Source organism: Leucopleurus acutus (assembly GCF_964270905.1).
Source record: "Leucopleurus acutus genome assembly, chromosome: 5".
NCBI lineage: Eukaryota > Metazoa > Chordata > Mammalia > Artiodactyla > Delphinidae > Leucopleurus > Leucopleurus acutus.
Genome location: NC_139147.1, coordinates 4,167,294 through 4,194,547, shown reverse-complemented (window position 1 = coordinate 4,194,547; position 27,254 = coordinate 4,167,294). Strand labels below are relative to the sequence as shown.

Sequence of the window (27,254 nt, the reverse complement as noted above, 5' to 3'; positions counted from 1 at the left end):
TTCAGGAAGTAGGATCATTCCTCAGAGTTAAGCCTTCACTCTTCTTTGTAACTAGGAAGTAACCGAGGCCCGGACAGGGAAGCAGCTAGGCAAGTGTTCTTGGATAATTATTGGGGAAGCGTGTGTTCTCCCATCAGACCACCCTGGGTGGGATTGCCCAGACCCCAGCAGTGGGCCCTGCAGAGCACGGCAGCCGTCAGGCCAGGGAGCTGCTCCGTGGGGCCTCCTCCCCTCCTTTTGGGTGCCACCGTATTGAGTTTGGTTCCATCCAAGCTTTCCCTGTGTGCGTGAAGAACGTCCCCTGCTCTATCAGTAGACGAAGGATGTTGCAGGCATCAAGCCATCAGCTGCTGCGGCTACCGGAGACTGCATGCTGAGGGCATTCAGCATGGAGAAAAAGAGGATACTGGCCCTAGATGGTCAAGGTGCACATCAAAGGAGTGATTTCTATGAGCCCAGACTCCTGCATCTTCCCATACAGAGAAAAGTGCTGAAGTCATTCACTTGAGATGTCTGGTTTTTCTTTAATTAACAGTAATCTTTTGACGTTCCAGCTACCTGTTTTTTGTTACAGAAACTCCTATACATCCTGCTTCCTCCCTGACCTCTTTGGAGCTGTCCCTCAGAGCCATCTGAGAGGCCATCTTCTGGGGTAAGTCCTCAGTAAGTCCACCAAATAAAACACGATTCTCAATTTTTAGGTGTGCGGTTTTTTTTTTCTTTCAGTCGACACCTGACCACAGCACTTGGAAAGGCAGCAGGTCCTGGGTCTTTGTGTGGCGTGAGGGATGTTCTTCCTAATAATAGGGGTCCTTGTAGGGAGGAGGCGTGTTGTCAGGGCTCGTTAGCTGAGCAAAGGGGAAGGGAGGTGCGGTGCCAGCTCCTTCCAAAAGGAAAGGTTACTGCCCCCCACAGGGCCCTCACTGGAAGGGCCACTTTTTGGTCCGCTTGACCCTGCCACCCCTCCCCTCCATCTTCCACCCACTTCCATCCTGAAGAAAGCAAATGAGCTAAACTCCAGGAAGGGCTTGAAGAAGATAAGGAGAATTGAGAAAGGAGGATGATGTGGGTCTGAGGGGGGAGGAAGAATTGGGGTGGGGAGCTGCCATGAGCTTAGAATGCGTAAGAATCCATTTTGGTGTTGGAATGTTCCCAGTGAACCTACGGCAGGGTTTTAAGACACCCAGTTATCAAGCATCTGTTCAGAAGACCAGAGGTTTAAGGCACCGGCTAAGTTCAAAGCTAAGTTCAAAGCTACGTTCAGCTTTGGATGACTCGGGACTGTCAGAGCAGCGGTTCTCAAACCGTGCCAGAACCATCAGAAGGGCCGGATAAAGCTCAGGTATCTGGGTCCTGCGCCCGAGAGTTTCTGATGCAGCAGTTCTGGGTGGGCGCCGAGAATCTGCATTTCCCGCAAGCTCCCAGGCATGCTGCTGGTGCGGGGACACACCTGGGGGGCCTCGAGGAGGCTGGGGGCGCGGGGCGCAGGGGCCGCCGGAGGCGCTGGTGCACTACGCACTACGTTTCGTTTCTAATCCCGCAGCCCTGGGAACGTGAGGGTTTCGTTTGCCCGCGGCCAGGGGCGGGCGGGGAGCGAGGGGCGGCGCTCGCGCTGCTTAAAGCCGAAGAGCGGCGGGCGCCTGGCGCCGGTCACTGCACGCGGACGGTAAGTGTCGCGCTCCTGGGTCTGGGCACCCTCCGCCGGCCGGAGGCCTCGGGGCATTTGGGCGGCTGGCTGGGAGTTGAGCGCTCCGGGGTGCGGGTATTGCGCAAGCTAGTAATAGTAAAAATGATCATGATTATTAGTGATATTGACATGATAATGAATATGATGATGACGATAGTAATAGTAATGGCGACGTTGGCTGGGCTGAGAGCACCGCTGATTCTACTTTCCTACCGACACGCTGCTGAGGCTCCTGCGTGATGCATCAAAAACAGTCCTCCACCCCCCAAACTGGCGGCTTTTCTGCCTGAGAAGGTGGGCACGTGGAGGGGATGGGGTCAAAGAGGGTCTCCGAGGGAGCCGGTTAAGAGGGGCGCACTGCAAAAATTTCACATCCACTGCTGCGTGACCTCCAAGCGCACCCCAAACGGCTGACCAAGCTTCATATATCAGTTTATATTTCCTGCTAAGGAGTGCAAACCAGACAAGTCAGCTGCCCGGGGGTTTCCTTGGAAGCGCATGGACCAGGGGTCTTCACCAATCCTTCTGAATAGAGGGAGGTTGAAGCGGAGGGTCGCTGGGAGGTTTTGGGTGCCGGAGCCGCCCTATAGGAAGCAAGGGCTGGCCCGAGAGATGGGGCATACGCAGAAGTGCCCTGCGTGGAGGACCCTTAACCCAGGGGATGGAGAGTTGCCCAGGGTCTGCCTTCCTCGTAGCCTGTGCAGCTGGGTGCGAGGCGTGGAGCCGGCACACTTAGTCTTCAGGATGGAGGCAGGTAGGACAGCCCTGGAGGCTGACGGGAAACCCAGGCGCTGATGAGACCTGCGCCGCAATCCTCCTCACCCCGACCCCACCGCGGGTGACCGCAGAGCTGCGCGTGTGGGATCCTCGGAATCATTCAGTCCAATTTTAAATCGAGTTTTTTTCGGAAGTAAGGTCTAGTGATGTCAACCCTTCCCCCCACCTCCGCCTCAGCTGTGAAGTCCCCAGAAGACTCCTAAAATGTTCATGTCATCTTTCTACTTTAGAACAGAGCTGCTGGCCAGGAAGTTCCCCACCGGCCTGTGGACGTGCCCTCCCCCCGCCCCCCCCCCCCCACCCAGGTCCTTCACTTCTCTTCCGCCCACCTCCCGATACTCAGCTCATCTTGATTTGATAGAGAGACTTAGGTCTAAAGTACAAGATTTTAACCAAAGATTTTAACCTTTTAACCAAATTACTGAGTCTGCGCCGTTTCTGCTCGCCCTGGGAGAGGCCAGTAAATTGGGAAATGAGGTGTTGGGCGTAAGGAATAAGGACTTTATTCGGAAAGCTGGGAGTCCGAGAAGACGGACGACCGATGACCTAGAGAACCCTCTTCCCGGGGTCTGGATGCTAGTTTCTTTCGTACAACAAAGAGCGGGGAGGTGAAGAGGTAAAGCAGAAAGGCCCTAAATTGTTGCAAATATCTCTGGATTTCAGCCTGACTGGAGGAGGGGGTGTGCTAATTTCTTCTTTCCTGCAGCCATACACAGGTGGGCTGGGTCAGAGTGTTTCCTGTGAGCTGAAAAGGTATTTTCATTTTACATTCACGCTTGGGGGCCATGACGTTTACTTTAAGCTACAGGTGACATCTCTTTAATGATTAACTTGTAGCAAAAGGAATAGAATATAAAGGTTAAAAGTAAAAGAAACAGATCTAATATGGAGTCAGATTTGTTCTTCCCTATTACAATCATAAACAATGTAAATGTCAGTGAGTTTCTGGAAGGCAAAACACTTTGATGAGAAAAAGCAAATCTAAGTCCTGAGAGGGTTAACTGGACTGAATTATTTGGGCAGTTTGCAGACACGGAATCCGGTGTTTTCTTGAATTTGCTTGGTAGGTGACCCTTATTTAGGGCTTAGGGGAGCCCTCATATCCCTGCTCCTCTCTGCAGACTGGGCTGAGGAAGCTTTCCCACAAGGACAGAGCTCCCCTGGGCAACCCTTTGATCCCCTCCCCGCCCTCCACTGCAGGGATTCTCCAGTGACACTGGGGAATGGCATCTGGGTCTGGGAGCCATGGGCAAACTAGCACTCTGGGAGCTCTTAAGGGGGAGGGGGTGGTACCGCCAGCCAGCCACCCCCATGGACAGGGGGAACCTGAGTGGACAGACAGAATGGAAAGAACCCACAGCACCTGGGCAGTTTCTCCCCATCCCTCCCCTCCCCAACCTTTGGAGTGAGAGAAGAGCCTGGTGCAGTAACCCCACTACTGACCAGTGTGGGTGTGCAGGACTGGGGAGCTGGGAGCTGGAAAGAAGAGAGATTCCCAGTGCTGTGCCCGCCTCGAAGCTCCCTGCCATCTTGTCTGCAGACACAGGGTAGGGGTTAGACGTCTCATGAGCAGTTCGGGGCTGAGGGCTAAGGGTCACACGGCTTGACTCCAGCATGGCCAGAATGGGTGAATGCGTTCAGCTCAGTTTGACAAGTGCAGCCGGATGCTGAATGTGATGAATAAGTAAAACTGGTTTTTATTACTGAGATGGCTTTGCTCCTGAGATCCAAACTGATTTTCAAAGATGATCCAAGATAGGTACAAATAATTAAGACATACAGACAAAAGTCACAAGATTTTGCTTTCAGGGAATGTCATTTTTTTTTTTTTTTTTTTTTTTGCGGTACGCGGGCCTCTCACTGTTGTGGCCTCTCCAGTTGCGGAGCACAGGCTCCGGACGCGCAGGCTCAGCGGCCACGGCTCACGGGCCCAGCCGCTCTGCAGCATGTGGGATCTTCCCGGACCGGGGCACGAACCCGTGTCCCCTGCATCGGCAGGCGGACTCTCAACCACTGCGCCACCAGGGAAGCCCTCAGGGAATGTCATTTGATAAAACAAACAGAGGAAGGGAATTTGTTCACAAAGAACCCACGGTCATGGGGTGGTAGCCCTGGGGACTAATGATGCCACCTGACTGGGTGCAGTAAGGTCAACTGAAGTTGTAGTCTCTAACATGGGGCCCCAGCTCCAGCCCGGGACCCCCTGGGCACACGAAGTCTTTCCAAAGGCACGGGGGTGGGTGGTGGTTAGGGAATAAATTTCCAGATTGCCAGATTCCATAAGGACTCTTCAAAGTTGATCACCTTTCAAAATTACTTTTCTCTCACTATGCAATGAACAGAATGCATCCCTCTCCCCCCAGTACACTTTTTTTTTAGCAACCTTGCCCTTTCAACTGCACCAGTATGGACCCAAAATCATATAAGCCTTGGGGTAGGGTCCCTTGAGAAGAAGCAAGAGCATCACAAAAAAAAAAAAAAAAGTGTTGATTCAGGCCGTACATTGACAGCAAGGCTCTGTGCCTTATGCATCTACCTTAGAGTTTAAATATTTAAGGTTTACAAAAAGGACTTAGGGAACTGTGAATCTCTTTCAAAGCACATCCCCCCCCTTCATTTGCACCATTCTCAGCAATGGGGAAGAAACTCGGTGAGCGCTATCATTTATTCTCCCGGGTTTTGGCCTAATTTGTATGTTTTGCCTGATTTCAAGGAGGTGTCGGAGAACAGCTCTGAATTTCTGCCGATGGGTCAACGTTACATTGTCAAGTAAAAGGAAGGTATATTGGAGGTAAGTAAGTGCTTTATATTTTTTATAACATTTATTTCAAGTCATAGGAGAAATATTTTCATTTACTTTTATCTAAGATTATTAGATGTGTAAATTTTAATATTTAGAGACTTATAGTCCCAGAAAAATTTTTTTAATGAATTTCAAATATATGCATATGTATTTTCTGGGTGCAGACAAGTATGATAAGGTGGCCAATTAAATGCTTTCAAAAATAAAATGAGGGCTTCCCTGGTGGCGCAGTGGTTGAGAGTCCGCCTGCCGATGCAGGGGACACGGGTTCGTGCCCCGGTCCGGGAAGATCCCACATGCCGCGGAGCGGCTGGGCCCATGAGCCATGGCCGCTGAGCTGCGCGTCCGGAGCCTGTGCTCCACAACGGGAGAGGCCACAACAGTGAGAGGCCCACGTACCGCAAAAAAACAACAAAAAAAAAAAACCCAAAAAATTAAAAAATAAAATGAATGACTTTAAGATCCATTTAGGTGGGGGAAATGGAACAAAAATCTGAAGTCGGGGATCAAAAGGAACAGAGTAAAAGACTTGCAGTTCATTTTTTTTTTTTTTTTTTTTTTGCTGCGTTGGGTCTTCGTTTCTGTGCGAGGGCTTTCTCTGGTTGCAGCGAGCAGGGGCCACTCTTCATCGCGGTGCGCGGGCCTCTCGCTGTCGCGGCCTCTTCTATTGTGGAGCACAGGCTCCAGATGCACAGGTTCAGTAGTTGTGGCTCATGGCCCAGTTGCTCCGCGGCATGTGGGATCTTCCCAGACCAGGGCTCGAACCCGTGTCTGCTGCATTGGCAGGCAGATTCTCAACCACTGCGCCACCCGGGAAGCCCTGGAGTTCATATTTTATAAAACACAGGTTTGGTGTTCAATTATCATAATATTTAGAATCCCTCATCTACACTGGAAAGAATTTTATAATACTTTTACTTTTAAATGTAAACTTAAAGATACATCAGAAATTTCATTCTTTGCCACTATTTAAATTTATGGTGAAAAAAATTTTTGATGTTCAACCTACAATCATGATGGGAAACACAGAGTTTAAAAAAATCTTTGGAGATCCGGAAGCATATCCTTGAAGACCACTGAGCTGGTTGGGAGCATCTGTCCTCATTTGACACTTGGTTCCTTGGAGTTGTCCTGTCATTTCTTTCTGAGCTCCCACTGTGTCCCAGTGTGTCTTATGGTGGGTTTGGTTCCATGATTGAATGTACTCAGCTTCTGAATTGTGTTAATCCTGACCTACTTGGTTTTAAGCTGACCTGATAAAGGAAGAAGATGGTTCATTCTGACTTGAAAATCAAAGAACCCGATTCACCTTCTGCATCCAGTCATCTGTTACTAAATGGAAATGATGATCTGGTGGGGAAAAATGAGGAAACAGTAAGTTGATGCCTGAAAACCACTCTCCGTGTGGACATGAGCTGTGTCCACTTGCGGGCTGCCCACTGATACAGTGATGCCGTTGCTGCCCAGAGGTGCCCGCTTCCACATCTCTCTGAGGGCAGGACGTGGATACAAAGACTCTACTCATTCTGTTTGGGCCCTTCTTGCAGCCAAATGTAGACAGTGTTTTGCCTTAGCTGATGCTGGTTGGGGTGCAATTTTGGTCTGGAAAACCAGGCAAGATGCTGATCGGCTAGTGTAGGAACTGGCCCCAGGCACTGGGCCCGAGGAGCCCTGTGTTATCACATGCACACATCATGGTTCAGTCTCGAGTTCAAACCTCTGAGGTGTCACTGTGACACCACTTCACGGGGAAGCCATGTGGTGTCTTTTCTCCTAGAATCGAGACATATTTCTGGTGGGAAACAGACTTGGCTTCTGGAATTGGCTCAACCTGAATTTGATTCCGGTGCTGACACTGGCAGCTGTGTGATCTTGGGTGGTTATTCTTCCCTTTAGAAGCCCGATTTTCCATCTATAAAGTCGGAATAATGATAGTATTTACCTTGTGTGACTGTTGAGAAGAGATAGAGGGCGGGCACTTAGGAAGAGCTCTGTTTATTGCTGTCACATGTTTCAACATAATGGATCTTCCGCGTCTTCCCAGTTGGCTCCATTTTCATAATCAATGTTTAACAATGTTTTAAACAATATTACAAACTACATTGGAGGACATAGAAAAATTAGAAGGTCCACCCATCTTTCCACCACCCTAATATAACTGTCGTCTCTCTCCTGGCTGTAACTGGCAGGGTAGAGAGCAGGAGGGACTCCCAGTGCTCAGACCCATGTGTTCGGATGTAGCTTTGCCTTTTTCGGCCAGGTTGAACAGGGGGTGTCTTATGACCCAGCAATTCCACTTCTAGGTGTAGACCTTGGTTCTTAGAGTGTGGTCCCCAGAGAAGCAGCATCAACATCCCCGGGGAAGTTTGACGTGGAAGTGATCACACTCACATATCCTTCCCCCAGACCTAGTGAACTAGAAATTTCAGGGACAGAGCCTAGCATCTGTGTTCTAACAGACCCTCCAAATGATTCTTCTTTGTGCTGAAGTTTGAGAAGCATTTTTCCACGTTCATATAGCATTCTTTCTAAGCAAAACCAGAAACAACGCAAGTGCCCATGAGTAGTGGAGTGCATACATAGATTGTGGTGTGCTCGTGCAGTAGGATTCCATACAGCAGTGAAAAGGAATGAGCTAGAGTTCCAGGTATCAAGATGGCTGAGTCTAGAAAACAATGGTGCGGGAGTCCCCTGGTGGTCCAGTGGTTAGGGCTTGGCACTTACACTGCCGTGGCCCGGGTTCAACCCTGGTTGTGGAACTGAGATCCTGCAAGCCAAACAGTGTGGCCCAAAAAAACAAAACTAAAAATAGATAAACAATGGTGAACCCTAGAATCAAGTCACAGAAGAAATATACTATATGATCCCATTTATATAAACATCCACAACAGGCAACCATAAGCCACGTATTGTTTAGGGAAAGATGCACGGGCGGTAAGACTGTAATGAAGAGGCAAGGACATCGTTATCACCAACCTGAGAACGGAAGAACCTTCTGGGGCTGAAGTGGTTTTAGGAGGAATGTGCCTGGGGAGGGGTAGATTGAGTGTCTTAAGTACAGGGAATATGTGTTTTCTTAACCCAGGTGGTTGGTACATGCATTTTGACTAATTAGTATTCATGTTTTGTAAACTCTCATGAATGGGTGGTATAAAGAAACGAAAACAGAAAGAACCCATAAGGAGGGCTAAGACTGAGGTCACTGATGAGTGTAAAGGTACAGCCAGGTGTGTGCACAGCCACCACGAGTCTTTCTGTGGGGAATTGTGCTCCGAACCTTTCTGAAGTGTTGTTATAGAGAAAAATTGCTCAGGACACTTGTTTAAAAATGGCAAGGAAGATTTTATTCAAGACTATTGCAATAGGGGAGAGAGATTGCGCTCAATGTGGATACAAGGACAAGTGGGGATTTATAGCCAGCGGGCAGGGTGGAGGACAGGAGGAAGAATTACCTAGAGGAACTAGGTTAGGATCAAGGGAGGTGAGGAAGGAACTGACTGGCTGTCAAAGCTGAGGAGATTCTGGATGAACTGGCTTAGCACGATTCTTCGATAAGTCTGGACTCAGTAGGTGAAGGAGAGGCCTAGAGGAGAAGGGGGCTCAAAGGAACCCCGTTAAAGTTTGGCCAAGGGCATCCCTGTCAGTGTGTGTACCCTCTTCTCTGCTGAATTTTGTCAACATTTCCCATGTATGAAATGCTGCGCTCAGGCATTCTGTAAGGCAGTGGTTCTCATCTGGGGGTAGTTTTACCCTTTGGAACACCTGGCAATGTTTGAAGACATTTTGGTTGTCACAACTCAAAGTGACTAGTGAATAGAAGCCAGGGATGCTGCTACACCTCCTACAATGCACAGGACAGCCCGACCACAAAGGCTCATCTGGTCCAAACTATGAACACCTTCTCACGATGCTATAAAACAACTATTCCTGTAAAATTTAATTATATTATAAAGCATACACAAAAATAGGAATTAGAAAAAGGTAAAATGATTTTTTCTTATTTTCTTCGCCACTGGGGTTGTTGGTTTTCTTGTTGTTGAGGCTTGGGCGTTCTTTATATATATATTCTGGGTACAAGTCCTTTGTCAGATATAAGCTTTGCAAACATTGTGCCTTGTGTTTCCATTCTCTTAACAGTCTCTTTTAAAGATTAGATGTTTTAAATTTTGATGAAGTCCAATCTATGTGTTGGTTCTTTTATGGATTTTGTACTCTTGGGGCCATATCTAAGAAATCCTTGCCTAATCCATAGTCACAGAGATTTTCTCCTGTGTTTTCTTCTAGAAGTTCTATAGTTTTAGAGTTTGCATTTGCGTCTGTGTTCCACTGTGAGTTAATTTTTGTACATGGTGTTAAACATAGATTCAAGGTCATTTTTTTTGCATATAGATGTTTAGTTATCCCAGTACCATTTGTTGAAGGAAAAGGCTACCTTTTTTCCACTGCATTCCCCTTGTACTTTGGTCAAAAAACAGTTGTTCACAAATGTATTAGTTTATTTCTAGACTATGTATTCTGTTCCATTCTCTTTCTCCATTTTTGCATCAGTATCACATTGTTTTGGTTACTACAGCTTTATAGTAATTATGGAAATCAGGGAATGTTAGCCCTCCAACTCTGTTCTTCTTTTTCAAAGTCATTTGACTGTTTTAGGAGTATTTAGACTATTTAGATTTTCTGTGATTGTTAATGTAATCGGGCTTGGAAAGATCATTTTGCTATTTGTTTTCTATTTGCCTTGTTTTTCATCTCCTCTTTCCTCTTTTCCTGCCTTCTTTTGAATTAATCAAGTTTTTTTATGATTCTGTTTTATCTCCTCTGTTGACTTATTAAATGAAACTGTTTTAGGGAATATATTATGTGTCCTTAACTTATCAAGTTTACCTTCAAGTGCTAATATACTACTTCATGTATAAGAACCTTACGATAGTATGCGTCCATTTCTCCCCTCCCAGCCTTCATGCTATTTTATCATGATTTTTAATTTTATCAATATTTTAAACCCCACAATACATTGTTATTTCTGTTCAAATAGTCAAATGTCTTTTAAAGATAATTAAGTAATAAAAAAGCATAGTGGTCACCATTTCTGGTGTAAATTCCTTGGTGTAGATTAAGAAGTCCATTCAATATAATCTTCCTTTGGCTTGAAGGACATCCTAAACATTTCCTGTAGTGCAGGTTTGCTGGTGATGAATTCATTCACTTTTGTACATCCGAAAAAGTCCTTATTCACTTTCCTTATTTTAAAAGATATGTTTGCTGGGTAGAGAATTCTGGGTTGATGGTTTTTCTCAGCACTTTAAAAAGGTTGCTCCCCTGTCTACTCACTTGTATAGCTTCTAGTGAGAAATGTGCGTAAATCTCACCTTTGTTCTTCTGTACTTATAACATGTTATTTTCCGGCTGCTTTAAACATTTTGTCATTGTCACTGGCTTTGAGTAATTTGACTATAATTGCCTTGATGTAGTTTACTTTATGTTTCCTTTGCTCAGGATTCATTGAGCTATTTGGATCTTTGGGCTAATAGTTTTCACCAAGCTTGGGAAAAATTTAGCTATTATTTCTTCAAGTATTTATTTCTGTTTTGCCCCCACTCTCTTTTGAGAACTCCAATCACCTGTATATATTAGGTCGGTTGAAGTTGTCCATCTTTGATGGCAGGTGACCTGCAGGCTATGATAGAGGTCTCCCACTCTACCTCTTCCAGGGGTCTGAGAACAACCTGTGCAACCAGTATGAGGAGAAGGTGTGGCCCTGCAGTGACCTCATTGACTCCCTGCGGGCCCTGGGCGTGGAGCAGGGCCTGGCCCTGCCCGCCATCGCTGTCACTGGGGACCAGAGCTCGGGCAAGAGCTCCGTGCTGGAGGCGCTATAGGGGGTCGCCCTTCCCAGAGGCAGCGATAAGCTCTGCTGGGCCAGCCTCCTGCAAGCCACAAGGCATCCCGGGGACCAGTGGTTTAAGGGGAGGTCTCTGGGAAGGCCCCCAGGAGGGCAGCTCCCACAGGCCCTGGACAGCTGCATAAGCACTTGCCCTGTATGTTAATCAGCTCAGGCTGCAGTAACAGAGGACCTCAGACTAGGAGCTTAAACAATAGAAATTACTTCTCGCAGTTCTGGAGTCTGGAAGCCCGAGATCAAGGTGTCAGCAGGATTGGTTTCTCCTGAGGCCTGTGTCCTCAGCTTACACATGACCCTCTTCTCCTTGTGTCCTCACGTGGCCTTTTCTCTATGTGCACCCACGTCTAGGATCTCTTCCTCTTTTTAGAAGGATGCCAGACATGTTGTTTAGGGCCCCACTCTTATGACCTCATTTAATGTTCATTACCTCTTTAAAGATAGACCCTATCTCCAAGGATAGTCACGTTGGGCATCAGGGGCTTCAACATATGAGTCTGACAGGGTGGCGGGGGGAGGAGACCCAGTTCGTAGCATCCTCTCATCACACGTTTAGTGTGGATGGCCCGTAACCTACACTTGCGGAAGGTCTGAGTAAATGCGTGTGGGTCCTGAGCCCTGAACACTGTGCACATGGGTGTGCTTCCTGAGCCCCTTCCCAAGAGGTGACCCTCCGCTGGGAGGTGAAGATTGGTGCTCTGCCAAGTGGTGCTTTTTGAACCACCAGGCCGAGGATCAGTGAGGGCTCCAGGGAAGAAGGCACACCTGAGCTGGGTCTTGAAATACGGGTCAGATGTGAAGGCGGGTGGGATTTGGAAGAAGTTTACAGTAAGGGGACTGTGGTGAGGGGGCCTGGCGGGGGCAGTCCCCCTTCCTGATAGGAGTGGGGTGTGTGCACTGGGGGACGATGGAGGACATTTGCAGAAGTTTGGGACTCCCCACTGTAGTTTGCCACCTGGGCTGATGGAAAACACTGGAGTGAAGAAGGGGGTCTAAAGAAGTGGCTTTCAAGCCAGACACCTCCTGAGACATACAGTCAAGATGCACATTCGTGAGTCACCCCAGATAGAATGTGTCGGAGTGTCAGAGGGTGAGACCAGAAAGTCTACAGTTTTAACAGTCTCCCCAGATGATTGTATAGAAATTTGAGAACCACTGGTCTAAGACCACCATATAGGACTGTTAAGAGCAGCGTATAGAACTGATGGATAATGACCTCCTAGGTATTGTTACAAGATGTCCTCTGGTGCTGAAACTGAAAAAACTTGTGAATGAAGACGAGTGGAAAGGCAAAGTCAAGTTTCCGGGACAAAGAGACTGAGATTTCAGATGCTTCGCAGGTGGAAAAGGAAATCAGTGAAGGTAAGTGTCCCGTGTTTGTTTGTCATTGCCTATTTGGCTGTCTGGTCAACCAGGTGAAATGGGTGGGGTCTGCCTGTCACCATTCCCACTCTCCCCTTTCTGGGCCCGTCCTGGTCCCTGGGGAACCCTCCCTTCCCTACATCCGGCCCCCAGCTTTCTTGTATTTTCTCTTCTTTTACTCTCATTAAGACCAGTGCTTTGGACAGAATCTGACCTCAGTAGTTTATTGTTTAGTATGTAAGTACGTACCTGAGCGTAGTGTGAATTTTGAAGCTTGTCTCCAAATATGGAGTATTGGCCCCTTATTCACGGGCTTCCCCATCCCACAGATCTGATGGAAGAGGTATACGGGTATGGGAACAGGGAACCCCTTCACCTATTAACCTGGTAAAAGGGCATTCCAAAATTCTGACTGGGGCATCACTGAACCCTATTCAGAAATGGGGGTCCTTTTTCTCCAAGAGTGGGGTGCATGTCCTTGCCTAACCCTGGTTTAGGCTGATTTATGGCAGGGCTCGGTAAATGCAGACCACAGAGATTACATCATCGATGTGAGACATCTGAAAAGGGAAACTTAACGCTTGGACTTACGAACGCACTTTCAGAATGGAACTCGTTCATATGTAGGGGACTCACTGCGTGCCTCATCCGTGAATCACAGTGGGTGGGAGTAGCTTTCAGAGGATTCGCTGTAATGTGATATTCCATCCTAAGCTCTATTCTGTTTTTTTCCTTCCCCTTCTCTAGCCCAGGTTACCATTGCTGGGGAAGGCAGGGGAATCAGTCATGAGCTGATTAGTCTGGCAGTCACCTCCCCTCATGTCCCGGATCTGACCCTGATAGACCTTCCCGGCATCACCAGAATCGCTGTGGGCAATCAGCCAGCCGACACTGAATATCAGGTGAAACGTCAGTTTCCATCCTGGCTCGGGCCTTGTGGGGGTGGGGCTGCATTAGAGCATCAGTGAGTCCAGGACTGAGCTTGAAGAGTGGGTATTAGGAGGTGGGGAATTTGGAGAGTGTGATGGTCGAAATCTACTCCACCAAGTTGGGTGGAAGCTTCTGTGGGAAAAGGCAAACAGGCAAAGTTGGAAATGCATTTTATTTGTGTTTTATGTGGCGACTCGTTTGGGTCATAGTTACATTTTGTGCCATATCTAAACCAGCACGTATTAGGAAGGGGTTTTATGTGGGGAGCATAAGAGAGCATTAGAAGCAAGTCTAATGATATTCCTAGATCAGGGAATCTCACTCTGTGGATTAAAGATTTAGGGAATAGTCAAGCAATTCTTTTGGCATCTTGTTTTTCATTGTGACTGTCAGATTTGAGGTCTTAGGAGATAGTTAAAGAGTTAAGACCTCCCAGTTTTCCCTGTTTGAACCACAGAGAACTTAGTTCCCCTGCCTTGGGAAGCGCCCCCAGGCTTGTTGTGGGCTCGTTTCTCCATAGTTGCTTCTTTGGAGAAATACCTCTGGGACCTGGAGGGTCTGAAGCAAGTACAAGGTCAGGACCTGTCTCATCTCTCATACCCTCTCATTTTCTTACAGATCAAGTCTCTCATCAGGAAGTACATCCTTAAGCAGGAGGCCATCAACTTGGTGGTAGTCCCCGCTAATGTGGACATCGCCACCGTGGAGGCACTGTGCATGGCTCAGGAGGTGGACCTCCAAGGACAGGACCATAGGTAAGAAGACGGAAGAATCTAAAAATAGTAGGTGGCTTGATAGTGGAAAAGCATCCCTTGAATCCAGTGGGTGCTTCCTGGCACACACGCAGGATGAGAACCTTTTGAGAACACTTTGAGGCCAGATGAAATGGGCCACATTTGACTCTTGTTGGCCATGCGTTGGCTTGTAATCCTTGTCTACCTGCTTCTAAGAGGCGTGGTGGGTTCAGGAGGTGGGGCAAAATCAGAAAGCAGCTATGTCAGTTGACAGTGCATTTGAGGTAGAACAACCCCTGTGTCCCAGACAGATGAATGGATACGCAAAATGTGTTGTATCAATACAATGGAATAGTATTCAACCTTAAAAAGGAAGGATAGGGCTTCCCTGGTGGCGCAGTGGTTGAGAGTCCGCCTGCCGATGCAGGGGACATGGGTTCGTGCCCTGGTCCGGGAAGATCCCACATGCCGCGGAGCGGCTGCGCCCGTGAGCCATGGCCGCTGAGCCTGCGTGTCCGGAGCCTGTGCTCCGCAACGGGAGAGGCCACAACAGTGAGAGGCCCGTGTACCGTAAAAAAAAAAAAAGGAAGGATATTCGGACACCTGCTACAGTGTGGATGGATCTTGAAGACATTATGCTTAATGACATAAGCCAGGGCAGAAGGACAAATACTGTGTGATCCCACTTATATGAGGGATCTATAGTGGTCAAGTTCATAGAGACAGGAAGTCAAACGGGGGGAAAGGGGGAAAGAAGAGTGGGTGTTCAGTGGTGACAGAGTCTCAGCTTGGGAGGAGTAAAAGGTTTTGGAGCTGGTTAGTGATCAAGGTTGCCCAACAACGTGGGAGTGCAGTGTGCACCTAAAAATGGCTAAAATGGTAAATTTTATGTTTTAAAAAATGCGTTTGGCTGTAAATAGCAGAGAACCCGAGTACAGTGGCTGAAACAAATGGCGATTTATTTTCACGCCTAACAAGAACTCTGGGCACAGGCTGCTTCCCTCGGGACCGCTGTTCAGTGACGCTGTCAGGACACAGTCCCTTCCACCTTCTGCTCCACCATCCTTAGCTGCAGGCGCTCATTCTTTGCTTGTTCTGCTGCCTGTCGTGCCTGGGGATGGGAATCTCTGGGCCAGGGCAGCAGCTACCAGTGGACACGGTAAACCTCAGGGTTCGTCCTGGGCTGGCTTCGCTGGACAGTCCCACAGGGCCCCGCACCCGGAAGGGTCCACACCTGGTGTGATGCTCTGATGCTGCCATCTTGCAATACTCAACGTTTGAACAAGGGGCTCTGCGTTTCCATTTTGTAATGGGCCCCGCAAGTGATGTAACTGGTCCTGGCTGGACCAGTGTTCCTCCAAGTGTGAGCCAGGCCCCACCTGCACCAGAAATAATCGGAGAATTTTTAGAAATGCAAGTCCCTCGATCCCACCAAACTTCCTGAATCAGAATCTCTGGGATGGGGCCTGAGATTCTGCATTTTAAGACCTACCTTAAGATGTTTCAGATGCACAGGAAAGTTTGAGAGTGAACTCCTCCACTGGACAGAAAGAACACAAAAGGGCCATTACACTCTACTGTCTCTTTGGTGTGAGAGCTGAGATCTGGGTGATGTGAGCTTGGGGATAACACAGGGGCTGAGCCTCACACCTTCTCTCTGCAAGCCCTATTGTGTGCCCTCAAGCAGGGTGGGAGGAAACCAGGGGCCAGGGGACCTGCCTTCCCAGGGGCAGGAGCTGTCGTTACTTTTCGCTCTGCGAAGCTGTGAGCATTCTCTAACCAAAGTCTCTGGGTTGCAGGAATCTTGGCGAAGCCCGATCTGGTGGACAAAAGCACCGAAGACAAGGTAGTGGACGTGGTGAGAAACCTCGTCTTCCACCTGAAGAAGGGCTACATGATCGTCAAGTGCCGGGGGCAGCAGGACATCCAGCACCAGCTGAGCCTGACCAAGGCCCTGCAGAAGGAGCAGGACTTCTTTGGGAACCACGCCCATTTCAGGTAGGGGGGTGGTGTTTTCCGAGCGTGAACCAAAATTAAGGACCTCCGTCCTCATGGGGGAAAATGGATGTTGTCTGAGATCAGATTTTGAGAGTATCCATGTGTGTTTGTTCCTTGACAATGACCACAGAATTTGCCTGGAAGAAAAAAAGAGGAATTCACAAAGTACTGCTAAGAATAAATTTAAAACGTCAAAATAAGGCAGAGGTTTTTGCAATAACTGAAATAGTATGGTTCTGGAACCGGAATATAAACGTAAGTGAAACAGGATAGAAACAAAGTAGAAAACCGAGAAATAAGACTCAGATACATATATTTGGTCTATGATGAATGTGGCAATTCAAATCCCTGGGCTATGTCTGTTGGATCATCCATCAGTGGTATTGAGATAATTGTTTAATATTTGGGAAAAAATTAAATTGTGACCTTACTTAACATGGGATACCAAAATATAATATCAGTTGAAGTTTAAAATTAAGTACAAGAAAGGCACCATAAGTGTCCCAGAAGAAAATATAGACGGAGATTTTATAATCCCAGCATAAAAGTCTTTCTAACCCTAATGCCAAAAATGACATTTTTTAAAAAGGAAAAGACTGATAAATTGGTTAGATTTGAAACAATGAGAAGATGTAGAGTTGGTGGGAAAGGAGGGGCGTGGACCTTCACCTCTGCTGCTGGGAATGTGTGCTGAGGTCACATGCGAACCGGTCTGCATAGGTGCGTGTCCGAGGTTGAGTTCCATTTCTAGGAATTCCACCCAGGAAAGTAATCAGAGATGTATCCACTAATGTTGGCTAAAGGATATTCAGCACAGGTTTGTTTTTTGTTTAAATTTTCATTAGAGTATAGTTGCTTTACAATGTTGTGTTAGTTTCAGGTGTACAACAAAGTGAATCAGGTATACATATATCCACTCTTTTTTAGATTCTTTTCCCATATAGGTCATTACAGAGTATTGAGTAGAGTTCCCTGTGCTATACAGTAGGTCTTCATTCATTATCTATTTTATACATAGTAATGTGTATATGTCAATCCCAATCTCCCAGTTCATCCCAACCCCCCCTTCCCCCTTGGTATCCATAAGTTTGTTCTCTACATCTATGTCTCTATTTCTGCTTTGCAAATAAGTTCATCTGTACCATTTTTCTAGATTCCACATATAAGCAATATTATACAATATATATTTTTACAGATTTGTTTTTTGCGGTACGCGGGCCTCTCACTGTTGTGGCCTCTCCCGTTGTGGAGCACAGGCTCCGGACGCGCAGGCTCAGCGGCCATGGCTCATGGGCCCAGCCGCTCCGCGGCATGTGGGATCCTCCCAGCCCGGGGCACAAACCCGCGTCCCCTGCATCGGTAGGCAGACTCTCAACCACTGCACCACCAGGGAAGCCCACAGATTTGTTTTTAATTGTGAAAATTTGGAATCTAAATGTTGAAAATCATGGGATTTATATATATGAACCAGAATAAGAGATCACAGCGTTGGCAACCATTAGACTGCTGTGCAATGAGATGCCAATGAAAAGGAGCTTATAAGATGTGGAGAAAAAAGTGACACAGTCACTGAGATCCCTTGTGTGCACACATGTGTATGCAGGTGGAGACCCATGTCCTTCGTAAACGTTATCACATTTGATGCTCCCAGAAGCCTGCAGAGACATATAATTCAGAGGAGATACTCGTACACCTGTGTTCATAGCAGCATTATTCACAATAGCTAAAACATGGAAGCAACCCGAGTGTCCATTGATAGATGCATGGGATAAACAGAATGTGGTCCGTCCATACAGTGGAATAGCATTCGGCCTCAGAAAGGAAGGAAATTCTAGCCCATGTTGTAACACGGATGAACCTTGAGGACGTTGTGCTCAGTGAAATAAGCCAGTCAGAAAAAGACAAACACTGTATGATTCCACTTGTACGAGGCCCCTAGAAGAGTCACATTCATAGAGACAGGGCCTGGGGTGAGGGGGAGGGGGAGACGTTTAATGCGGTCAGAGTCTCATTTGGGGAAGATGGGGTAGTTCTGGAGGTGGATGGTGGTGATGGTCGCACAGCAACGTAATTGTACTTAATACCACTGAATATGGGCTTACGAACGACCGAAATGGTGAATTTTATGTTATGTATATTTTACAGTTTTAAAAATTGACAGGTGTGGAAACTGAAACTTAGGTATGAGTGTACTCTTGCAAAGAGGTGTGTGGACTCATGCTTCCTGGCCGCCCTTCATCCTAAAAAGTCCCTTAAAATATAGAATATCATGTGATAACTCAGCCTGCAAACACATATTTGGAAAGAGTGAGAGAAGGGCTTGGCTTCCTTCCTCCAACCAGCCCATGGTTTAAGTTCTCCTCTTGGGGAAGGGTGGGTCCCCCAGTTCAGGGTTCATCCGTAAACCTGTGTCAGTATATTCTCACGAGGCTCGATACTGATGTGCATTACGTATCTAGAAGGGTATGTGCATGTTATGAAAACGTATCTAGAGGTGACTGTGTATTTTTATAAAGACCATTTCTGTAGTCAGATGTCATGAGACACAATATATCAGCTGGCAGCGATCATTCTATACCATTTTTGAAGTACCTAACGTTACTGAAATTCAGTCAATTCTATGCGATCCAATTCTGAACATTTGTTGGGGACCAGATGCAGGACATCCCATCCAGTGGGAAGTAACTGGATTTGCCTTGGCTTTCCCTAGCAGCAGAGAGCCGACTTGCATTTTCTGGCTAGACCCAGATGGACATGTACGTTGTCTTCTCTCACAGGGATCTTCTGGAGGAAGGAAGGGCCACGGTCCCGTGCCTGGCCGAAAGACTGACCACTGAACTCATCATGCACATCTGTGTAAGTACTTGCAAAGCTGTCCAATCTCTGAATAGAATCCTGCAGACACAAAGCTTTAGCCATGTCGGCTAACAAACGTCAGCACACGTGGATCTCCTGTGCATCTCGTTAAGATGCTGGCTCAGATTCAGGGGGTCTGGATGTGGCCCGGGATTCTCCCAGGTGGTGTGGATGTTGCCTGTCAGAGGACCACACGTTGAGTGGGATGCTCATAAACTATCCACTTGGCCTAATTACAAAGTAGCATCTTATGAGCACTGGACTAACTCTTCCTTTCCCGTCATCGCCAAACTTGACTCATTCCCTCTTCATATTTATGGCTTTCCATTGTTTTCTATTTTCCTCAGAAATCTCTGCCCCTGTTAGAAAATCAGATAAAGGAGAGTCACCAGAGAATAACAGAGGAGCTACAGAAGTGTGGCTCAGATATCCCGGAAGACGCAAGTGGGAAGATGTTCTCTCTGATAGATGTGAGTGTTGCCAGGGGCACCAAGCCGGAGAGTCGCACATCACTGTCTACAAAGGGATCGTGCGTGGGCCTTGTGCACGTCTCTCTTCACTCCCCTAAAGCTGATCTGGACTCCTTCTGGCCACTTAGCAGCAGAAAGGGGCTGGGGTTGGAGGATGGTGGGCAGGGAGTGGCAGGCCATCCCATTCACAGCATCGGCTCTTCCTCAAGCGCGCTCACCCAAGACCCCCGGGCAGTGAGGGGAGTTTGGGGTTGTCTGCTGCCAAAGCCTCTTCTCTCCTGTCCTCCCGCCCGGGCCTGTAAGGCAGCAGAGAAGGGCTCGCCCACCCCCTGCATGCATGCGACCGCCAAACTACTTTGCTTGTATTTGCAATATCTCCGCTGATACTTAACGTTTTTCTTCTTGGCAGAAAATTGATGCATTTAATAAAGAGATCTCTAATATAATAGAAGGGGAAGAATTTGTGGGAAAGTATGACTCCCGGCTGTTTAACAAAATGCGAACCGAGTTCTACAGATGGAGTATTGTGGTTGCAAACAGTTTCCAGAAATATGAGTCCAAGGCACCATGGGAAACCCTGCAAGGCAAGCTGAGTCCAGGGCCAGGGGGCTGGGTGATGCAGTTGGTGAAGGACGCCCAGAGTAAGGAGTTAGTGGCGTGAAAGCCACATGTGCTGTTTCAGATCCCTGAACTCTGGCCAGCAAGTGTCTAGTACTGATTTCAGAGGACACCTATAGAGAAAATACAGATTCATTGGCCCATATCAGTCACGACTCTTAGAAGAATCAGCCCTCCCTCAACAGAGAGCAAGTCGACATATCATGTGTGTCACACTCTTTTTGTTCCCAGTGGTGCTGCCCCTGAAATAACCCAGTTTGATCTTGGTAAACCCACCAAGGCCTTGAAGCCTGACGTGTCTCGTAATGGATCTTATAGTTGCGGTGATGAAAAGAAAATACAACGGAGAGGTCCAGGGGGGCTGATTTTCACTACTCAGAAATTTCCTCTCAGCTCCCAAGAGGTGGTCTCATGCCAACGTGGCCCTTCTGTGTGATTCTCTGTGTGGCCCACCACCTCAGCTCCCCCACAGCCACTTGGTCAGGAAGAACTCTGCACCAGCCCTGCTCACTGGGCTACTGTGCTCACCAGGGAGCTCCCCGGCAGGAAAGGCTTTCCCTCTCCTTCCCTGTCTGACCCGTGCTGCTCCCCTCCCCCTATGTGGCTCTGCCTGGCCGCCCCTGCTTCTGTTACACGGGGGTCACAGGCTGAACATTACCCATCTCGTACTTCACCAAAACTAGGGATGATTTGGATGATCTCCAGGACAATGGGAAAATGACTTCTGCAGCCGTGTTCATACCAGACTCTCAAAAGCTGTTTGGGTGTGTGGTTTTGCCGGTCAGACAGACCAGCCCTTCCTTTCAGCTGGTGTCCATTCTCCAACATCAGACGTCGGTTTCTTGGCCCCAGCATCCCCGTGGAATGCCTTCATCTGCCTGTCCCTTCTGTCCCGCCCTGCATTGGTGACACTGGCGGCCCCATCCCTCGGCTGCCCTCATCCTGGGGCACGGAGCGTGTGTTCCAGCTCCAGCTCCCTGATTCCCTCCACGCACATACCCTGCGTGCTTGCTGCGCTCCTGGCACCTTTCTAAACTTTTGTTTTTAGCTCATGTAATCTTTTCAGCCCTCACATGAGGCCAGGTGCTCATACTATAGAGAAGGGAAGTGAAGCACGGAGAGGTTGCAGAACTTGCTACAGTACCAGTATATATCAGCTTGTTGAGAGATCAACTTATCTCAGGAAAGAGAAACTTTGCACTAGCAGATGGGGTGTGGTGACATTACCCGACTCAGGTTCCGCTTCTCATGGCTCAAGAATCCAGTACTGAGAGACAAGTATTGGGTAAAATGAGAGACAGCTTTACTCAGGAAGCCGGCAATCCTGGGGAGAAGGTGGACTCATGGCCCAAAGAACCAATTCCCCATTTTCCAGGTTTTGTTTGGAGATTCTGTAGGGAAAAGAGGAAGGGTTAACATGCTAAAGAGGTGCGTGATGAGCTCATGGACATTCCTCTGATTGGTTGGTGGTGAGGTCACCAAGGGTCAACATCCTCAACCCTCTGGTTCCAACTGATCTGGGGGCTACGTGATTGTGGGCAGCATAGGATTAACTTCTTTTACGTGGTGGGGGTTTTAGTATCTGTAAAGCAGCTCAGAGGACATGGCACAAAATACTGTCTGTAGCCCTTGAGGAGGGACTAAAGGTCCTTGACTTTGTTTAATGGCTAAACTATTATTCTTTTGTTTGGCTTGACTATTTTCCTTTGTTGCTGCCTTTTTTCATTTCTCTGATTAAATTTATCCTTTGGATACATTTTCTTTTTTTAGAGACAAAGGGAAAACAGAGGACATGGGTGGGCTGAGGCGGGGATATTGTCCCAGGACCCCACTGGGTCCTGCTGAGTTACAGAGAGGGAGAAAGGAAGGTTGAAACAAACTTTCAACGTGCCCAGAACTCAGAGAGCTCCCTTCTATGGTTTTTGATATCCCAGCTCCTTTTCTGCTAAATAATTTTAGCTTTGATTTTAAAAACAAAAAGGTTATAAGATCTTTGGGGCAGAGTTTCTGTGCTCAGTCTGCCCATTAACCTTTTTAGAGCACATTTCACCCTCTCGCATCAGAAGTAAGCATTTAGTGATCAGGAGAGGCTGGTGGGAGCCCAGGCTTGGGGTTGGCCCCCGACGCAGTGCCGCCTGGAGCACAGAGGACGAGGGTGCCTTTGAAACCCAGGTGGGGAGCCTTTGCACCCGCCAGGTCTCGTCCGTGCCGGGGGCTCCTCGGTGACGTCAGGGTCTCCTGGCGGCCGCAGCCCCTCACCCTCCTGTGAACTGCCCCTCCCTTCTTGTCAGGAGGTCGGCACCCGCATCTCCAGCCACACCCCCTTGATCATCCAGTTCTTCATGCTCAAGACGTTCGGCCAGCTGCGGAAGGGCATGCCGCAGCTGCTGCAGAACAAGGACAAGTACGACAGGCTGCTGGAGCGCAGCGACACCAGCGACAGGAGGAAGCTCCCGAGGGAGCCGCTGCAGCGGCTGACCCGGGCTCGGCTCGCCAAGTTCCCCGGCTGAACCCGCCCTCCGCCCCGCCCCGGGGTCTCCAGGGAGCCGGCGACCGACATCTTTCCCTGCCAGCCTCGCATCATTAGCTGATCATTTCACAGTTGCGCCAGTGGTTAGTAGTCAGACTGTAGCCGTCATCCCTGCTGTTAGTGGATGACGACCTAGTAAGAAGCTGTGATGGGCACGCTGGCTTCGGGCATAAAGTGATTTACATAGATGGTCCACGCCTGCCCTGTGCTCTCTGCATCACTTCATCAGTTACCGATGCCCACACAGCATCCTAAAAGGGTCATTCCGGTTTCTGCAGTGGCCTTTCACACCTGACGTTTTAGGGGCATTAGTGCCACATGTGTGAATGCACACAGAAGCCTATTTCTTTGATTTGTAATAAACTCGTTTCGACCAGACATTTCTCTGACACCTTCTTTATCTGGGGGGGAGAAGTCTGACAGTGACAGCAGGCGGGAACGCTTGGAGCAGTCGGTGGGCACCACCGCTTCCCTCGGTGCTGGATCAGGTCACGACGAACAGTTGAACAGAGGAATGTGGTCGGTTATTGATGAGAGGCTGAAGGGAAAGGGGGAATACAGTTAAAGAAACGGGACAGAATGTGAAGCAATCGGCATTCGTTGTGTATAACGTGTGCTGATCAAGTGTCCAGTCTGCTTAATCGCTGGCCACCTGGCATGAGGCTGACAGGTAAAAAGCCCACGTCCAGAGAAGTCACTGCCCAGCCAGCGGGGTTGTACAGGCCAGTGCAGGTCTGGGGGGCAGAGGAGGTGGACCGTTAACCGTGAATTGGCCAGAAGGAGCACAGCACGGTCCTGAGGGTCCTTGGACTGGGCAGGGCTGGGGGCGCACGCAGGCAGCCCGCCAGAAAGGGAGTGGCTATCTCACGAGCTGTCCACTCCCAGGCCCAGTGGGACAACCGCTTGTTGTTGGGGGGAGGGGGGTGAACTAGCTACACTGTCCCCTCCCACCCAGCCCCCACCGTACCCGCACCCCCATCCCAGGGCCCTTCTGACACTCAGGACTCCGTGATCCTCAATGCTTTGGGACAATATGCGAATTCATGTACGAGACGGGGTGCTCTGGACACTTGGAGGCTGGCGCCCCCTCGTGGCTGGACTGAGTAACTGCTCCAATACCAACAAGGGACCAGAATCAGAGGTGTTCGTGTTGCCAAGGGTTCTTCTTTGCTGTCGCTACGGTTTTCCTGGCGATTCCTAGACTGAGTGGAGGAAGAAAGCTGATAGTACGTGCTCCAGAGAACGGGAATTTCCCCAGGGAGCAAACCCGCTGGGGACTCACAAGGTACTCATAATCACTTTCCTGTTACCCCGAAAGAACAGACGTCCAGGAATCCCTCAGGCCTGTTCCGACCAGCCATCGATAGGGGAGAAGTGCACTGTCTCTCCTCTCACCTGCTCAGGACTCAGGGAGAGACAGCCCTGGAGTTCACCCTGTGTGATTCCTTCACTCAGAGGGCGGAGAGGCTCAGCCGAAGGGTTGAACTGCCCCCGCCATTCTCCTTCTCACATCTCCCATCTCCACCCATGAGGGGCGGCACCCGGATCAGAACCTGCATCTCCAGGGTCTGCTGCCTGCTTTACAGCATCGGCCTGAAGGTCCATCAACCTGTGCAGAATGTGCTAGAATAGCAGTGATGCCCACTCACGGTCCCTCACTCCAGGCAAGCCTGGGCTTCAGTTGATCCCATAGGATGGGGCTGAGTCTGGAGCAGAGCAAGGAGAGGGGCCAGATCACATTGAACTGACCAAAGTAGGAGGCCTCATTTTTCCAGAATGCAGGTGCTTACTAAATGCTGCGAGGGGTGGAGTGGGCATAGGAGATGCTGGGCACTTGTCCAAATGACTTGCCGGATGCCTGACTATTTTCTAAGATGCTATGGAAGACCTCCCTTTATTTCTCTCCTTCTGGAGCAGAAAGCAAAGACGAAAGCAGCCAGCCAGCCAGAAAAGTCCCCGTGGCCAATTTTTGTTTGGGAGGAAAGGAATCCAGTCCCAGGGACAAATCATCCGCCAGGTAGCCATAAAAGCAGCAAAAGGGGCACTGACCTTGAATCCACTCCCCTTGAGTGGATTCAAATGGATTAGTGGATTTTCAGGGGATTATAAGATCAGGTTCTTTAATCACAGCAACGCCCATGTTTATGGGGGTAATTCATTTAAAATGAGGTAGCTGGTACAACAGTGAATCTTTTAAGTGTCACTTTGGAAGTAGCCTAAATTGCAGCCCTTAAAACACTGGGGGCACTGGGAGAAGAGCCCTGGCCTGTGCCACATCACCTTCTCTGCGTCCAAAGCAGCAAAGGATTTGACTTCAACCAGGGGTGTGTGTGTGTGTCTCTTTAAAAAGCCAGGTTCCAGGGTGAAGCCTTGGCCATAAGGAAAAAGTCTCTGAAATCAGAGCCAGGTCAGGGAAACCACAGGAGAACCAGAGAGAAGGAGCTGAGAACAGGCCAGGGACCCGAGTTTAAGGTAGGACTGTACCCCGACCTCCATAACAGCTCAGCAGGAAGCAAATCAAAGTTCATTCATTTTCCACGCTGCGAACTCACCCTGCCCCAGCTGCAGGAAGCCACAAGACGATCAACACAGATTCCACACTTTCCTTAATACTCGTTTCCACTTTAATTACTATTTTGGGTTCATTTATATTGAGCAAATCGAACCTATGTCTTGTATAAAGGTTTAAGTACAAACATATCAATGTTTTCAGTGTTCTGGCTAGACTTTTTAGGTGAAATCAGCCTCATTCAGAAGTAAAACCATTCACGAGGGGACTCCAAAATGAAAAGTGTGACTGCAAAGCATGTCAGCTGCCTTGCCCACATGGACGTTGTCAGGTATACAATCTTTATTATTTGCAGATCCCTTATGGGTGGATTCACCTACCTGCTTTTAAAATTTATTGGTTCCCCGCAAAATCAACACTTGTGGACAGGGGCAGAGGGGCAAGAAATTTGAGTTGCTGAATGCGTTTCAGCTCAGACTGTAAAGAAGTATCATTTTCAGTCTATTTAGTGCGGTGTTTTTTTAGCATTTTTGTACTTTTGGCTGGTGATTTCACTGCTGAAATGGCCCCAGGAAGAGTGGGAAAGAGCTGTCTAGTGTGCTAAGTGCAGGAAGGCTGGGCTGTGCCCTACGGAGAAGCGTCCTTCAGGAGTGAGTTTTTTAGGGCTGTTGGCCATAAGTTCAATGTGAACGAACCATCAATATATACCCATAAGGTGTCTTTAAACAAACACATACCGAACAAGGCTATGCAGTGATGGGCTGACAAAGACAGGTGGCTGGCAGGCACCTGCCCCTATTTGTCCCTTAGGAGCCATGATTCAATATTCACTAATTCAAGGTTCGCGATGACTTTGTACAGCATAATTGCCACGAGTAACAAGAATCAACTGTATTTTTTTTTTTTTTTTTTTTTTGCGGTATGCAGGCCTCTCACTGCTGTGGCCTCTCCCGTTGCGGAGCACAGGCTCCGGACACGCAGGCTCAGCGGCCATTGCTCACGGGCTCACCCGCTCCGCGGCATGTGGGATCTTCCCAGACCGGGGCACGAACCCGAATCCCCTGCATCAGCAGGCGGACTCTCAACCACTGTGCCACCAGGGAAACCCTCAACCGTATTTTTGAACGTTATCTAACCAAAGCATGTGCTTTCTTTTCTTTTTCAATTACAAGTTTTTCCATAATTTTAACGCAAATTGACATGATGAAGACAACGGCCAGTTGTTTTCTCCAATCACCTGTTACCTGTTGGGACCTGCTGGATTTGGGGAATTTGAAGAATGAGAATGGATTTTTGTTCCAGGCAGGAAAACATTTACCCAAGCTCCCTCTCCCACCTGTGGCCACAACTCCAGGGACGGAGATGCTTGTTAGTTAAGGAAGCAGCTCTGCCACCGTGAGCTCGTGGGGATTTTAGGAAGACAGCTTTAGGGGAAGAGACGCTAGCCTCATGTTTGAGGAGGCAGGTTCTGAAAACTCTTGGGACACTGGGCAGAGAGTTCTAGAAGAGAGTTGGGTCCCGGGGTCTGAATCTGGGAGAAGTGGGAGGTACAGGTGATCCCCTCCCCCACAAGACCTGCCCTCTCCCCCACCCTCCGCCTCAGACCCAGCCCCTCCCCCTGGCCTCAGACCCACCCCACCACGCAGCAGCTGCTCCAACATCCCGGCCCTACAAAGTAACGCAGATTGGCTCGCGGTGGCCACACAGATCTCCAGAGCCTCAACACGTTTGGAAAAAGAATGTATAATTTATTTGTACAATTTTTCACACTTGAATTTTACAATTTAAAAAAGATACAAAACAGAAGACAAACAGTGATCACATAAATTAAGAGAAGCACTAAAGAAGGAACGCCTTCTCACCGTGACAATGCTTTTTAAAATCCGCCTCGGGGAGCAGGCACGTCCGGATGGTCCCTGCAGTTGCTGCCACCCAAGCATCCCACGAGGGGATCGTACAGCCTTCCGTTCCAAGGTTAAGTCCTAGCACAGAATCACTCAATTTGTTCTTGGAAACACCAGCGTGTCTGAGAGGGTGCAGAACCTCACGGCCCTGCGTTTACGCTTCACACTTGGCAACTG

At 48.6% G+C, this 27,254-nt stretch overlaps 1 protein-coding gene across 1 annotated transcript; it reads left to right on the top strand.

Annotated features, from left to right (window-relative positions):
• Positions 1–1,270: 1,270 nt before the first annotated feature.
• On the top strand, positions 1,271–22,644 carry LOC309962558 (interferon-induced GTP-binding protein Mx1-like; the record flags this gene model as incomplete). Its single annotated transcript, XM_082840416.1, is given in 13 exon segments — positions 1,271–1,666; positions 10,979–11,143; positions 11,147–11,171; positions 12,390–12,463; positions 12,465–12,528; positions 13,276–13,430; positions 14,077–14,198; positions 14,200–14,213; positions 15,992–16,190; positions 18,968–19,046; positions 19,394–19,516; positions 19,926–20,157; positions 22,331–22,644. Coding segments are annotated over 13 exon segments (1,962 nt in total).
• Between the last annotated feature and the right edge of the window lie 4,610 nt (positions 22,645–27,254).